At 47.9% G+C, this 12,837-nt stretch overlaps 4 protein-coding genes across 4 annotated transcripts; 2 read left to right on the forward strand and 2 right to left on the reverse strand.

Moving 5' to 3' along the window:
• Positions 1–319: 319 nt before the first annotated feature.
• Positions 320–1,176, forward strand: BBA_07879 (uncharacterized protein; the record flags this gene model as incomplete). The annotated part of the gene is made up of 3 exons (XM_008602976.1): positions 320–395; positions 485–988; positions 1,055–1,176. 3 exons carry the CDS (start codon positions 320–322, stop codon positions 1,174–1,176), a joined length of 702 nt encoding a protein of 233 aa, XP_008601198.1.
• A 304-nt stretch (positions 1,177–1,480) lies between these two features.
• Positions 1,481–2,263, reverse strand: BBA_07880 (V-type ATPase; the record flags this gene model as incomplete). The annotated part of the gene is made up of 6 exons (XM_008602977.1): positions 1,481–1,523; positions 1,574–1,744; positions 1,813–1,925; positions 1,983–2,065; positions 2,133–2,163; positions 2,219–2,263. The coding sequence occupies 6 exons, from the start codon at positions 2,261–2,263 to the stop codon at positions 1,481–1,483; spliced, it is 486 nt and encodes a 161-aa protein (XP_008601199.1).
• An 883-nt stretch (positions 2,264–3,146) lies between these two features.
• Positions 3,147–6,928, forward strand: BBA_07881 (CNH domain-containing protein; the record flags this gene model as incomplete). The annotated part of the gene is made up of 3 exons (XM_008602978.1): positions 3,147–5,871; positions 5,923–6,770; positions 6,824–6,928. The coding sequence occupies 3 exons, from the start codon at positions 3,147–3,149 to the stop codon at positions 6,926–6,928; spliced, it is 3,678 nt and encodes a 1,225-aa protein (XP_008601200.1).
• A 314-nt stretch (positions 6,929–7,242) lies between these two features.
• BBA_07882 (Pal1 cell morphology protein) lies at positions 7,243–10,961 on the reverse strand (the record flags this gene model as incomplete). Its single annotated transcript, XM_008602979.1, has 7 exons — positions 7,243–8,295; positions 8,345–8,541; positions 8,616–8,633; positions 8,825–8,895; positions 9,161–10,425; positions 10,558–10,808; positions 10,931–10,961. 7 exons carry the CDS (start codon positions 10,959–10,961, stop codon positions 7,243–7,245), a joined length of 2,886 nt encoding a protein of 961 aa, XP_008601201.1.
• Positions 10,962–12,837: the final 1,876 nt, after the last annotated feature.

Consider the following 12,837-nt stretch of genomic DNA (forward strand, 5'->3'; position numbering starts at 1 on the left):
AGAGGTGGGTGCGTGGCACGTGTAATTGATGTCACTCAACACCACAATGCTTGAAGTGGCGGGGTCGTGTGCCCATGCCCAAGAATTCTGCCGCATCTGCATTACCAAAGCCGCACGAAGTTCCGTAGCTCCGTCAGCCAGTACCGTCAGCTATCTTGGCCCGCACCTATACAAACCGATAGGTAGGCAGCCCCCGCTCACAAAAAGAACCACGTAAATCGTGAGCTGTATCCTAGCTGTCCACTATCGGAAACCCGTAAAGATCGTCACTTGGAGTCATACTCTGGCCAACCACCGAGTAGCGGAACGGATAATCAAGATGGCAGTGACAGCGCCAAGATACAGCACACGGGACCTAGAAACAGCTTCCATCAGATCGGCGGCTCCGTCATATGGTGAGTGAGGAGATTGCCTGATAAAGAGCGGCTGACAAGGCAACATAGCCGAGAAGACTGTCTGGTGCAACAATTAATACAACCAGTAGTATCCGATGCGCCCTCCTACCACTCAACCGTGGCAAATACAGATGCAGCTCCGCTCTACACCCCCAGAGGACCCGTGAGCCCGGCCCAGAATGCTGTTGTCGCCGAAGCAGATTCGCACGATAGCCAGCCTCATCTGGAGTCCGATCGACTTCAGACAATTGGTCTTCCACCCATTCCAGCACGGCCGCCGACAAGAGTATCGCCGCATTTTAGCTTCCCAATGTGGTCAGCTGCAGATGCCCCGATCACCAGACACTACCGCAACGTAGCTGAGCGACGCGTGGTCGACGGAAGATACCAAACAGGGGGCACTCCAGAGCGCCAAAGAACCGCCAGACTGTTGGAAGAGCACAATGCCGCCAATGACAAGACGTTTCGACCACTCGAAGACCCATACCTGGTTGGCGAGCAAGCCGCCGCTGAAGCCAGGAGAGAAAGATTGGCGAGGGAAGGATCATGCACATCGCTCCAGCAAGAAGAACGACAGTGGGACTGGTTGCTGGGTCAGTACACGCTCTGCCATTCTTTTTTTCGACCACGAAGAATGCATCGCTAATGGTCGGATACAGCCCAAATGAGTGGATGGGAAGAGCGCGAACGCAGCTGGACAAGAATTCGTGGCGAGGCTGATGCCTTGCAACGAAGACGTCTGTCCCGCCGGGCTGGTCCGCGCATCTTACCCATGCATTGATACTGTATGAAAAGAGTCGATTTAGTGCAAGCAGGTTCTTCCATGGCCAGGATTGGTCCAACTTGTGTGTTCAATGATGACCGTTATGCAAATTGATGTTTATCATGCCTTGTCATTTTATTACCCGAAAGAAGCTATGCACACGGCTTAATTATATAGCTGCGGCGACCATCATGTGCAGGGCCTCCCTGAACGCCAAGATCGTGCAGTGCAGTCTGGCCAGAATACGCGCCACAATGCAGCATATGCTAGCAGCTGAGTCCTCGACAGTAGCCCTAGCTATCCTCAAGACAGTGGGCTAACATTAGCCCTTGCTTTGTGTGTTGAGGAGAAGCGCGACGATGAGCCTATCAACCGAGTCAGTATGTTATATGTCAGAGCATTATGTGTCGAATACCCGTAAAGCCCGAGAACCTCTCCAAAAATCAAAATCAACACCATGCCCACGAATACTCTCGACTGCTCCATATACGCACGGACGCCAGCTTCGCCGACGACGCCAATGCAATATCCTGCAGCTAGACCTGTCATGCCTACAGCGATACCACAACCAAGGTGTAAAAACCCGCTTAGGAGCGTTAGTACACGTATCGGAATTGCTTTTGTGCACGGCGCTGCACGCGAGGCGGCACTTACGCGAACAAGCTGTAGCTGCCCACAGACGGCGGCGTTAAGTCTTCTGCGATGAGGACCGAAATCACTAAAGAGTAAACAGCGATGATACCTGACATGACGACAGGAATCAGACACTTGAACAGTCAGCGTTCAATTTGCAGATGAGAGCAGCGATGTTCGCCATGACCTACCTTCATGATCAGGTCAGGTCGAAACGTTCCCACACCCGCAATACCAATGCCGGATTTCGCGGTTCCATATGCAGCACCGATAGCTGTAGAAGATCAGCCATGTTCTCCTCTTTGAATGTTATCGTTCGCGTGGGAAAAAGTCGCGCATACATCCGAATACCATTGCCGCAGCAATGCCACCCTAAGCAAAACGTGTCAGCAGGATATTGAAACATAGTTGAACCCCTATATCTTACCATGCCAATAAAGGGCGCAAACTTTGGTGCAACTTCAGAATCCATATTGAGCATCTATATGCCAGGTGGTGCTCGAGGGGTTGTTCTCTGTGGAATGATACTGCCCCTCTCGAGCTGTCGAGGGAGCTCTCTGTCGAATGCCTAGAGGTAGGTAGCTGTTGCCTGTGTCGGTCCTACCACACTTCATTCTTGCACGTGACTAATGCCAGCTTAAAGCCCAGAGGCAAGCAACTGACCTGTTCCTTTGCTACATCCAGCTCAAAAGGCGATCCAACGCAAAATTAAATTAGTACATTTACTCAATCCTCCAATTATTTTCTGCTGAATCATGTATTATTCAATCGTCTGGTGCCATCTTGTTCAGTCTCTGACCCAGTAAGTCACCAGCCACTAATGCGCACAGCCATACTGTGGCGTGTTTGACCCCTACGACGCGAAGATTGTCTAAGCCACATGTGAAGGCAATTGACAGCTCGCAACCAATCCCTCACAGCGTCTGCGCGGCACAAGGTGTGACTGGATCGAGACAACACTGCAAACGTACGACGAGGTGGGAGAGACAGTCTTCCATCTACAAAACGCTGTTCTTCGAGCCTACAGATCGATGCTACCGTCTTAATCAGTGCTCACTGTGCGGCGGCCCTCTCAACTACCTACCAACGCAGGAACGGGTCTTTGCAGTGCTAACGGCTCACCCGGGGCGACTAAAGCCAATCAGCGCGATCATTCTGATTTGAACTCAAGGAAGACGCCGCGCTTTTCATCTCGTCGGAGCTTTGACGAAGCCTGGCTCCGGGGGTGAAATTGCCTCGGAGAGTTGCCTACCTGTGTGCCTCGACCGCGCCCGAATCACCCCGAAGGTATAGTAACATTCAACTGTTTCTACGAGCTCATACATGGATGGATGCATTCTTACACCTGTATAGCTATGGCGGATTACCCTTACGATACACGCCCCCCTCCGCGACAACGAGGCTATCCGGACAATAATCCACAACGCGATGCAGCTTTTTCTAACATATTCGGCGCCGCGCCGCCGCCGGGCAGGTCGCAAACCATGAATTCATCTACAATGCCTCCAATGATGGATCAAGGAAGAGGGTTGCCGAGCGCTCCCCGGCACGCTCCCCAGCAACGACCTCAGCAGGGCTACTATGGTGATTATGAGCAGCCGGCCCCTGCCGGCAGCCGAATTTCGGAAGGCAGCCTTCCTGCTGGCTATTACCAAGGTCAACGATCTGCTTCGGGCGGGCAATATCCACCAAACCAGTACATGCCGCAGGGACGTCGCCAGTATCCCAACGCGGGCGGCCCGATGCCTCCGAGGATGGAATCTCGAGGTGTGCCACCTCAAGCAGCAGGCGCAAGGCATCAGGGGCAAAGAATGTATCAAATACCACATGGTGCTGCCTTAAATACTGACCCTTACCGTTCTCAATCCCTCGCCTCGACCTCCCGACCCCAAATGTTCCCACAGTCGCCGCATGCCTATCAACAGTCGCCTGCGAACCAGTCTCGCCAGGCTCCTTACTCGCACCAGTATTCCGCAAGAACTACTGCGCAGGGGCGTGTTGTACCCGAAAGACACGAGGATCGTTCTATGTCAATGACCGGTCCATTTCACATGCAAGATAGGGACGCCCATCAAACGATGAGTGGCCGCGTCATTCCTAATCGACGAACGCCTTCAGATCTACAAACTGCGAACGGATATATGCCACTTGCTGGTTCGTATGCTATTGCCTCCACTTCTCAGGCTAGAACTACGAGCATGGTTTCATCAACAAGCACTTATGAGCATTCTCGAACCTTGTCCATTGCATCTAGCATTGCGCCGACAGTCACACCTTCCGAGTCTGACAGTACCACGCTAGTGCAGCGACCATCTCGAAGTAAATCTATCGAGAGCGAGCGCCCTCAAACAGCAACCAAAATACGCCCACCGCTTGTCTACCCTGCATTGCTTTCTCGAGTGGCTGAGTGTTTCAGACAAAAAATCTACGTCGGAGACCGTACCAAGAACGAGCTGACGTACAAGAATGCCTTCAGTGGCTCTGAGGCTGTTGACGTGTTATCCTACATCATTAGGACGACGGATAGAAATCTTGCTCTGCTTCTTGGCCGTGCCCTGGATGCTCAGAAGTTTTTTCACGATGTAACCTATGAGCATCGCCTGCGGGATTCCCAGTCTGAGATGTATCAGTTCAGAGAAACCTTGATCGATGAACCAGAAGATAAATCACCTGTCAACGGTGTTTTCGTGTTGCTTTCAGAATGTTACTCGCCTACTTGTACGCGGGAGCAGCTTTGTTATTCAATTGCATGTCCTCGCAGACTGGAGCAGGTGTCACGTCTAAATTTAAAAATCAACCCTGGGCTTCGGAAAGATGACGCAACCAATCTGCACGATGACGAAGCAGATCAGACGGATGAGCAAAAGCTCTGGATCAACTCGGTTCCGAAGGAAGTAGCGGATGCTGTTGGAGAGCGGGAGAAGAAGAGGCAAGAAGTGATTTCCGAGATTTGTTATACGGAGAGAGACTTTGTCAAGGATCTCGAGTATCTGCGCGATTTCTGGATTCTTCCTCTTCGGTCAAAGCAGTCGCCCATCCCTCCTCAGCGTCGCGAGAAGGTCGTCAAAACAATCTTCAGTAACATCATTGACCATCCAAGTATCCACACTGTCAGCTCGAGATTTGCATCATCTCTTACCACTCGTCAACAAAAGGATCCAATCGTCAATAATATTGGCGATATTTTTCTGGAATATGTGCCCCAATTTGAGCCTTTCATCTGGTACGGGTCTAAGCAGCTTGAGGGTAAATTTGGATTCGAGAACGAGCGCTCAGTAAACTCTCATTTTGCCAGTTTCGTCGACGAAATCGAAAGGAAGAGAGAGTCTCGCAAGCTCGAACTCAACGGATATTTGACAAAACCAACTACTCGATTGGCTCGATACCCTCTGTTACTTGAAAACGTTCTCAAGTACACAGAAGATGACAGTCAAGACAAGGCAGACATACCTAAAGTGCTCACCATGATCAGGGATCTCCTCGGCCGCGTCAATGCAGAATCTGGCAAGGCCGAAAATCGCTTCAATCTGAGACGCTTGCACGAGCAGCTGCGCTTCAAACCTAATGAGAGGGTTGATCTTCGATTGACCGAAGAAGGACGCGAGCTGGTCTTCAAGAGCCAATTTAAGAAGTCACCAACAGATCCGGCCGAAATTACAGCCTTTCTATTTGACCATGCCGTCTTGCTGGTTCGTATCAAGCAGAAAGGCAAGACGGAAGAGATCACTGCGTACAGGCGGCCAATACCTCTGGAACTCCTTGCTATCCGAGAGATGGACGAAGTAATACCCTTGCAGGGTTCCATCAAGCGGTCATCTTCAAGTCTCATCCCATCTATCCGAACAACTACATCAGACACCAAAAAGGGCGAAGGCTGGCCGATCACATTTCGCCATCTGGGGAAAGCGGGCTACGAACAAACTCTTTATGCCTCCAATCAAGCGGCAAGAAAGAAATGGCTACAGTTCATTGACAACGCTCAGCAGCGTCTTCGCGCGCGCGCCGACTTCTTCAATACCACTACCATGTCGAGCAATTTCTTTGGAGGTACCAATCAGGTGAATTGTGTCACGCCGTTTGGTAAGATAATAGCGACTTATGATAGTGATGACGTTTTACTAACTACTACAGACGGTGGCAGGAAATTACTGTACGGCACTGATAACGGCATCTATGTCTCTGATCGCAAAGTCAAGGAGCAAATTCCAAGACGAGTCCTCGAAACGCCCAGCGTCACGCAGATCGATATTCTGGAGGAGTATCAGTTACTGCTTGTCCTGTCAAACAAGACCCTGCAGTCCTACGCTCTTTCAGCTCTGAGCCCTGACGAACCAGCCCTGGGCAAGAGACCGAAGAAGATACAAAATCACTGCAGCTTTTTCAAGACCGGTATCTGCCTAGGTAGACACCTCGTTTGCTGCGTAAAATCGACCGCACTATCGACTACCATCAAAGTTTTTGAGCCCAATGACGCGATGACAAAGGCAAAGAAACAGAAGGGGCTTGGCAAGTTCATCAGTAGTGGCCACGATGAACTTCGGCCCTTCAAGGAATTCTACATCCCCACAGAATCTACATCAGTGCATTTCCTCAAGTCGGTCCTTTGTGTAGCTTGCGCAAGAGGGTTCGAGGTCGTGTCCTTGCAAACTCTTGAGACGCAATCACTACTTGACCAAGCCGACACGTCGCTTGATTTTGTTGCTCGGAGAGAAGGAGTGCGGCCGATACACATCGAGCGGCTGAATGGCGAATTTTTGCTGAACTACTCGGAATTCTCATTCTTTGTTAACCGTAATGGTTGGAGAGCTCGCCCAGAGTGGCGGATCGACTGGGAAGGCGCGCCCCAGAGCTTTGCGTTAAGCTACCCCTTTATCCTTGCGTTTGAGCCCAACTTTATAGAACTGCGCAACATTGAAAATGGTACCGTCCACATTGTGCCGCACAAGAGTATCAGAATGTTGCATAGCAGCACCCACGAGGTAGTGCAACGGTCCTTGAGGCCTCAGAACAGCCACAGCTAACTGGACTCTAGATTTTGTATGCCTACGAGGATGAAAAGGGCGAAGATGTAGTGGAGGCAATCGACTTTTGGAAGAACAATCGACGTTCGGACGTGCCCGGCTCATCTTCACCTTGATTTTATAGCAACCTCGTTTCTTGTTCTAGGCAGAGGGGCTGCAATTTTTGGAAGCGAAATCGAGCGAAGCAAAGCACTCACTATCTTGAGCATTTTATTATCGCAGGTGCTCCACACCTTGGCGGCAGATATGATTCCTCAGTACATCTTTGATAACACTTCTGGTGAAAAGCACATGCAATATATAAAAGGCCCCGAACGCAAGGCGTCGTATGCAAGCTATTGATCTTGATACTGAGTTAATTCGTTGTAATCGTTGTTGAAAATGTATCTCAAATCCCATCAGCAGTGGCATCAATTGGAATTGAACTGTTCTACTTTCGTATTTGTTTGCCCTTGGCCTGCGACTCATGGTGTTCATATGCATTCACAATTTGCTGATTAGACACATCTAAGATAGCCCACCTTTGCTCACGGTGACACTCGCGAGCATGGGGTGAATTTAATTCTAAGTTGTCTTGCAGAACCTCTACCAATGTAGGACCGAGGCGTCGGTGGCTAGTCTGCGTCAACGCAGAATGTTCTCCAAGGCTGTAGCTGGCCCGTTCCTGGCCCGATATATCGGTACAGAGAAGATGTAAATCGAGGAACTGGTTGAACACGATGCCAAAACTAGGTTTTGAGGGGCGCAGAGTGCGCACGTAGGCGAATATTGAACGGAGCGTGGCATCGGAGCTTCTATTACTCGCTGCCAGACCGTTGAGCTCAGGAGCCGAAGCTTTATGCTTGGTACTTGGCTCCTCCATAGTGGAATTGACTAGCAACAGCAGAGGCATGCTTGAGGAGCGCGAGAGCCAGCGCAATCGCGTCTTTAACAGTGCCAATGACTGATGTGCTGCCGCATTCTCTCGCCTAGCAAACAAGGACGTAAGGAGAGTCGAGAAATGAGTCACCACGATGATTTCTGGGGGGCTCATGGCTGAAGAGCGCTTGCCATGAGCCTCAAACGATGGCGGCCCAGTTCCATTTTCAGAGACGATGCAACCGTGTTCGGTTGATGGTGACATACCCTCATCCTTGCTATCATGGATCTCCATGTTGGGTGAATCTCGTTCGGTATTCAGGCCATTTGTGATGCCCTCTTCCAGTTCAACAGAAGCCGGCGTGCCTCGGTTGCCAGGCTGCAGAAGCTCGGCTAACGTTTGCCAGATGCCGTCTATATCAAATACAACCGAAAGCATTACGCCCTCCAGGCTAGTATGACATTTCTCTTGAAGTTTCGCCGGGTCCAACTCGTAATTTGATAGCTCAGATTTGAGGATGCCCACAATCAATTTGGTAACAGATGCCAAGGGCTTTGGCGTTATGACTAACGCACGATTCACTGAGCCGTCCAAGATCGCCCTTATCATGCTTTGCAAACCCATCTAAACAATTTAGCATCCGTTGTAGAGCAAGCGAAATGACGAAGCATACCAACAATCCAAAGCCATCGAAATCGGCGCTGATACCTACAATGGAACCTCTCTGTAGGCCACCACGGAGTAGGGCGCCGTCCAGCTCTGTGCATCCGTATCTGACAGGCTGGAACCTGGCGAGACGATCACGCAGGCTTGCTTCTTTGCAGGCAAGCACTATCGCGCTGACAGGTTTAGGCTGCTGACTAGAATCATCTGTGATATTGGCCAGAGCATTGTAAGACTTCATCTTCATCGAGTTAGACAGATGCGAATAGGTATTTACATACTTAACAGTTGTGGCGAGCCTGCAATCTTCGTTAGCTAGCCCCACACGGGTCACTTAGCACAGACACACGAACACGATCATACAAACAAGTCAGAGGAATCCAGGGCTACGCACAATACGTTTCCAGCTTTGTTAAGGGAATGTCAATTCATTCATTAGAGCTATTCTGCGTTTTTGCAGATAGAAATATCGAGGTTATTGCTGACTAACCCATCACTGCGAAACAGTGAATGTCGCCGAGCAAATACAGCCTCGCAGCATGGCTGGCTGCATCGACATTTCTGGCCCCCAACAAGCATTAGCTAATAAGAAAAATGGGGGTTCCCAAATCAGATTGGACCAGTTCTGTGGCGTAGCCGGGCAGCCGTGTTGAAGACGACGCGCCATAGAATGAGTAGCAAATCCCTAGCATGGTCACAAGTCGACATGCCTGAAAGCCAGCATAGCTTCGGCTACTGCGTCTCGAACGCTCAGCCACCCACGAGTGAACTCGTCCTGTTTCAGTCGCATACAGCTTCACTGGACACTCAGCTCTGGTTCGCTGACGCGTTGTTGGCGCCGTCTACATTTCTAGGCTTTCTGCCACCCTTTAAACTCTTCATTCTTCCAATGAGACCGCTTGGTTTCGCAGATATCACCTCCGCTGGGCTGGTGGCGTCTGTTGTGGCTCGCCTCTCGAGAGCTGCGCCAGAGCCACGTCTTGGGACAGGCGGCGGGCTGGCCGGCGAAAGAGTAACATCGTGACGTTTGACCGTTATGCTATCTTCGCCCTTGCCAAACTCAGAGAAATAGCATTGGTTGGGCTCAGAGCCGTCAGCAGGGCGGGAGGGCATTGAGTCGGGAGAATACTGTCCAGCGCCGTGAAACTCCCGGGGCCCCTTGTTCATATGCCGGATACGGTGCGCCAAAGACTTTTTTCGCTGTACACCCACTAACATAGCTGCCTCTTGTGCCTCCTCCGCTTGACGCCGAGTGATGGCAGCCCGAGTGGCTGGAGTTCCTTCCAAGAAAGTTGAGGTGCCCAATCCATGGCTTTCATCACCATGGATCACATCACCACGAGATACAGGATTAAAAATGGCGGCATTTTTGGCTCGGGCACCGGCAGCATAGTCTCTGAACGCCTCATCGGTTTGTCCCATGAAGGTCGAATGGTCTGCTTGTTGGTGTAGGGGACCAGAACCACCGAGGGAGTTGTTGAGCGAGTCTTTCGGAAAAGCTTGCATTGGGGCGCGGCGGCTGCTCTGCCGATTGCGGTGCGGATTCAGTGCATCAAAGGGGCCATCGTGATGGAACACTTGCGAGTTGGTCAGCAACGAAGGTTTGGCTCGAGTCCAGCAAGAATACTCACGCCCGCTCCCGTATATGCTTGTGGCATCGAGCTGGTCAATAATATCGATCCGGCGGCTCGGTTTGCCCGATCGGCCCTTGTCCTTTCCATCACGGACCTCTCTCCGTAGCTTGTCCTTTTCGCGTCGCTTTTCTTCGATCATTCTCCGCTCCTCGTCCGTGATGGGTTTTATATCGAAGCCCATTATAGAAGACTCGGAATTGCGACGTGGTCGGCGTGGGGGCTTTGTTTGAGGAGACCTTGATGATCCAGGCTGGGAGCCTTGGGCCTGTCTTTTTGCTTTGAGAGCCTCCTCTTGAGACTTTGTTGGTCGGTGTTTCCGCATGTTGGGCAGAGGCTGAGGCCCCGACTTCTCGCCAGACCGGGTGGGTGGTGCGCGTCGCTCCATGGGCCGCCTCGCGTTTGGTAGAGATGATGGCTGAAAATCTACAGGCTTGCTATCGTCTAGAGTCAATGAGTTCTACACAATGATACCTGTCAGTAGCGTTTCATCAAAACTGAGTCGCATGACTCCGGAAGGAAGCAACTGGGTTGGAAGCAGGTGCTATGCGCGCGCGCGGAGCTGGTAGTGACGATCGGCTGCTGTACGTACAAAAATGTCTTCCGCTGACAAGCTTTGGGAGCCAGAGTGGGTAGATACGACGCCAGGTGATCGCACAGCGGGAGGTTGGTCGAGGAACGGGTTGCGCGAAAGTGGTCGGTGAGGTGCAGGGTCGTCAAACGGAGAATGCGATAAACTGGCCGCTGCTGCTTCTGCGTTCGACGGAGACGCTGCTCGATTTCGAAAGGGATTATTCGAAAGAAGATTTGCGGACAGGTGCGCTCCCTTGGCCCCTTGCTGCCCTGTATCAAGGAGTTAGATGGATTGCAACGAGACAAACGCGAAACACAATCGTTGTCAGCGCCTTTATGGCGGGGTCGCAGTCGGTCGAACTTTGAGGGCTCTTCTCAAGTTGTGTTCTTACCTGAAGGCTCGGAGGCGCCAATTGTTGACATTATGACCTTTTCTATAGCGACGAAATACTGTTGACTTATGGCCCAGAGGCTACGTGCGGAACAATCAGGTTATCGAAAGCCCCTCGATGTTGCATGTATGGGGGAGAGTGCTTACCGACGGGGCTGGCTGGTGTCTAGTGGGCGTGGTGGCAGCGGCTGAAACCCCTGGCACCAAAAAGGGGCTGCTGGCGCGGGGCGCAGTGGTCTGGTACAGACATGGGTGCCTAGTAGACCCACCAATTGTTGCGCGGTGTGGTCGCGTTCTTGTGGTCAGTTGGTTTGTGGTTAGGTGGTTGGTTGGTTGATTACTAACTTAAACTTAGCGCCGTGCATACGTTGCAGTTTCAGTTGACGTCCACATTCACAATCACTTCAAACTTGCTCTGGAAGATTATGCCGTCACTGAAGGCTAGCGGGCGAGCAGGTAGGCTTACGTACCGCTGAGAGACCATTAGAGTTGAGCATGATGATGATGATAACTGGGCTATGTATACTGACAGCGCGCACTCTAGAGCAGCCAGTGTCTACGCAGAGAGAATGTGTCCCCACTCGGCAGTGATCCCTATTATCTGTTTGGAAAGAGTGATATAAGTACACTCTTTTGTCCAGCGGGCGGGCCTGGAACGGCTCTTTGTTGAACACATGGCGTACCTCGCGGTGCACCTCCGCATCCTCCATCCCCAACAGGCGGGCGCTCTCCTGAAGTGCAACGCTATTAACTTAATAAAAGCCCTCACACACGATGTTCTATCTAGAAAATTAGCTAGACTAATCATAACCGTTATAATAATAAATACCTAAGGCACTCTTAATATAATACTCCTTAATAAACTACTATAGTAGCTTAATAACTAAAAATAGCTTAAGAATATAGTTAATAAGATTTAATTATTTTTATTATTAATATATTATCTTCTAATCTTTTATCTTATAATTTTTAAGGCTTTTGAGTTTTATTTATTTTCTTTTTACTTTATATTGTTTTAATCTATTTCTTCATAAAATAGAACTAATTTAAATATACTAATAATATAATAATAATTAAATTTAACTTAACCTTTATAAAACTATTTTATTTAAGTCTAAACTATTATTAATTAACTTTTTATAAATACATAAAATACTATTATTTTTAATATTAATAAAATAAAACTTATATATATATATATATATATATATATTAGTAGAAAATCTAGCTTCCTTTATTATTAGTTATTACTTATAATAATATTATAGTAAGTTTAAAGTTTATTATTTAGTAGTTTAAAATTTATCTTAACTTAAAGCTTTATTTCAATATATCTATTAATATTTCTTTATTAAACCTAATAAACTTATAAACTTTTTCATTTACTTATCTTATATTACTAGAAGTTTAAGCCTAGCTTTTACTTTTTATAGTATTTAAATTAATATTTTTTAAAGATTTTATATAAAAAAAGTTTAGTTATTAAAAAAAAAACTTACCTTATTGAAAATAAATTAATAAAATTATTTATATAACTAATCTTTATAATTATTAATTTTCTATAATAAATAATTTTAAATAATATTTATAATTAAAAAACTAAAATCTCTTTAATAAATATCTAATTATATATTATATAAATTAAATATAATATAAAATAATATTACTTTAATATATAATATTTATTTATAATTTATATTAATTAATTAAATTTACCTTTACTTTATTATATTATATATAAACCTAATCTAATTTAAACCCTATTTTCTTTTATATCTTATCTATTATTATTATATTATAATTTATAGTATTTATTAATAATTAATTATACTCTATAAATAAAATATTAATCTACTATTAAAAGCTATATTTTATATTATTTATTAGTTAATTATTTTACTTAAATAT

Source organism: Beauveria bassiana (assembly GCF_000280675.1).
Source record: "Beauveria bassiana ARSEF 2860 unplaced genomic scaffold BBA_S00029, whole genome shotgun sequence".
NCBI classification, from domain to species: domain Eukaryota; kingdom Fungi; phylum Ascomycota; class Sordariomycetes; order Hypocreales; family Cordycipitaceae; genus Beauveria; species Beauveria bassiana.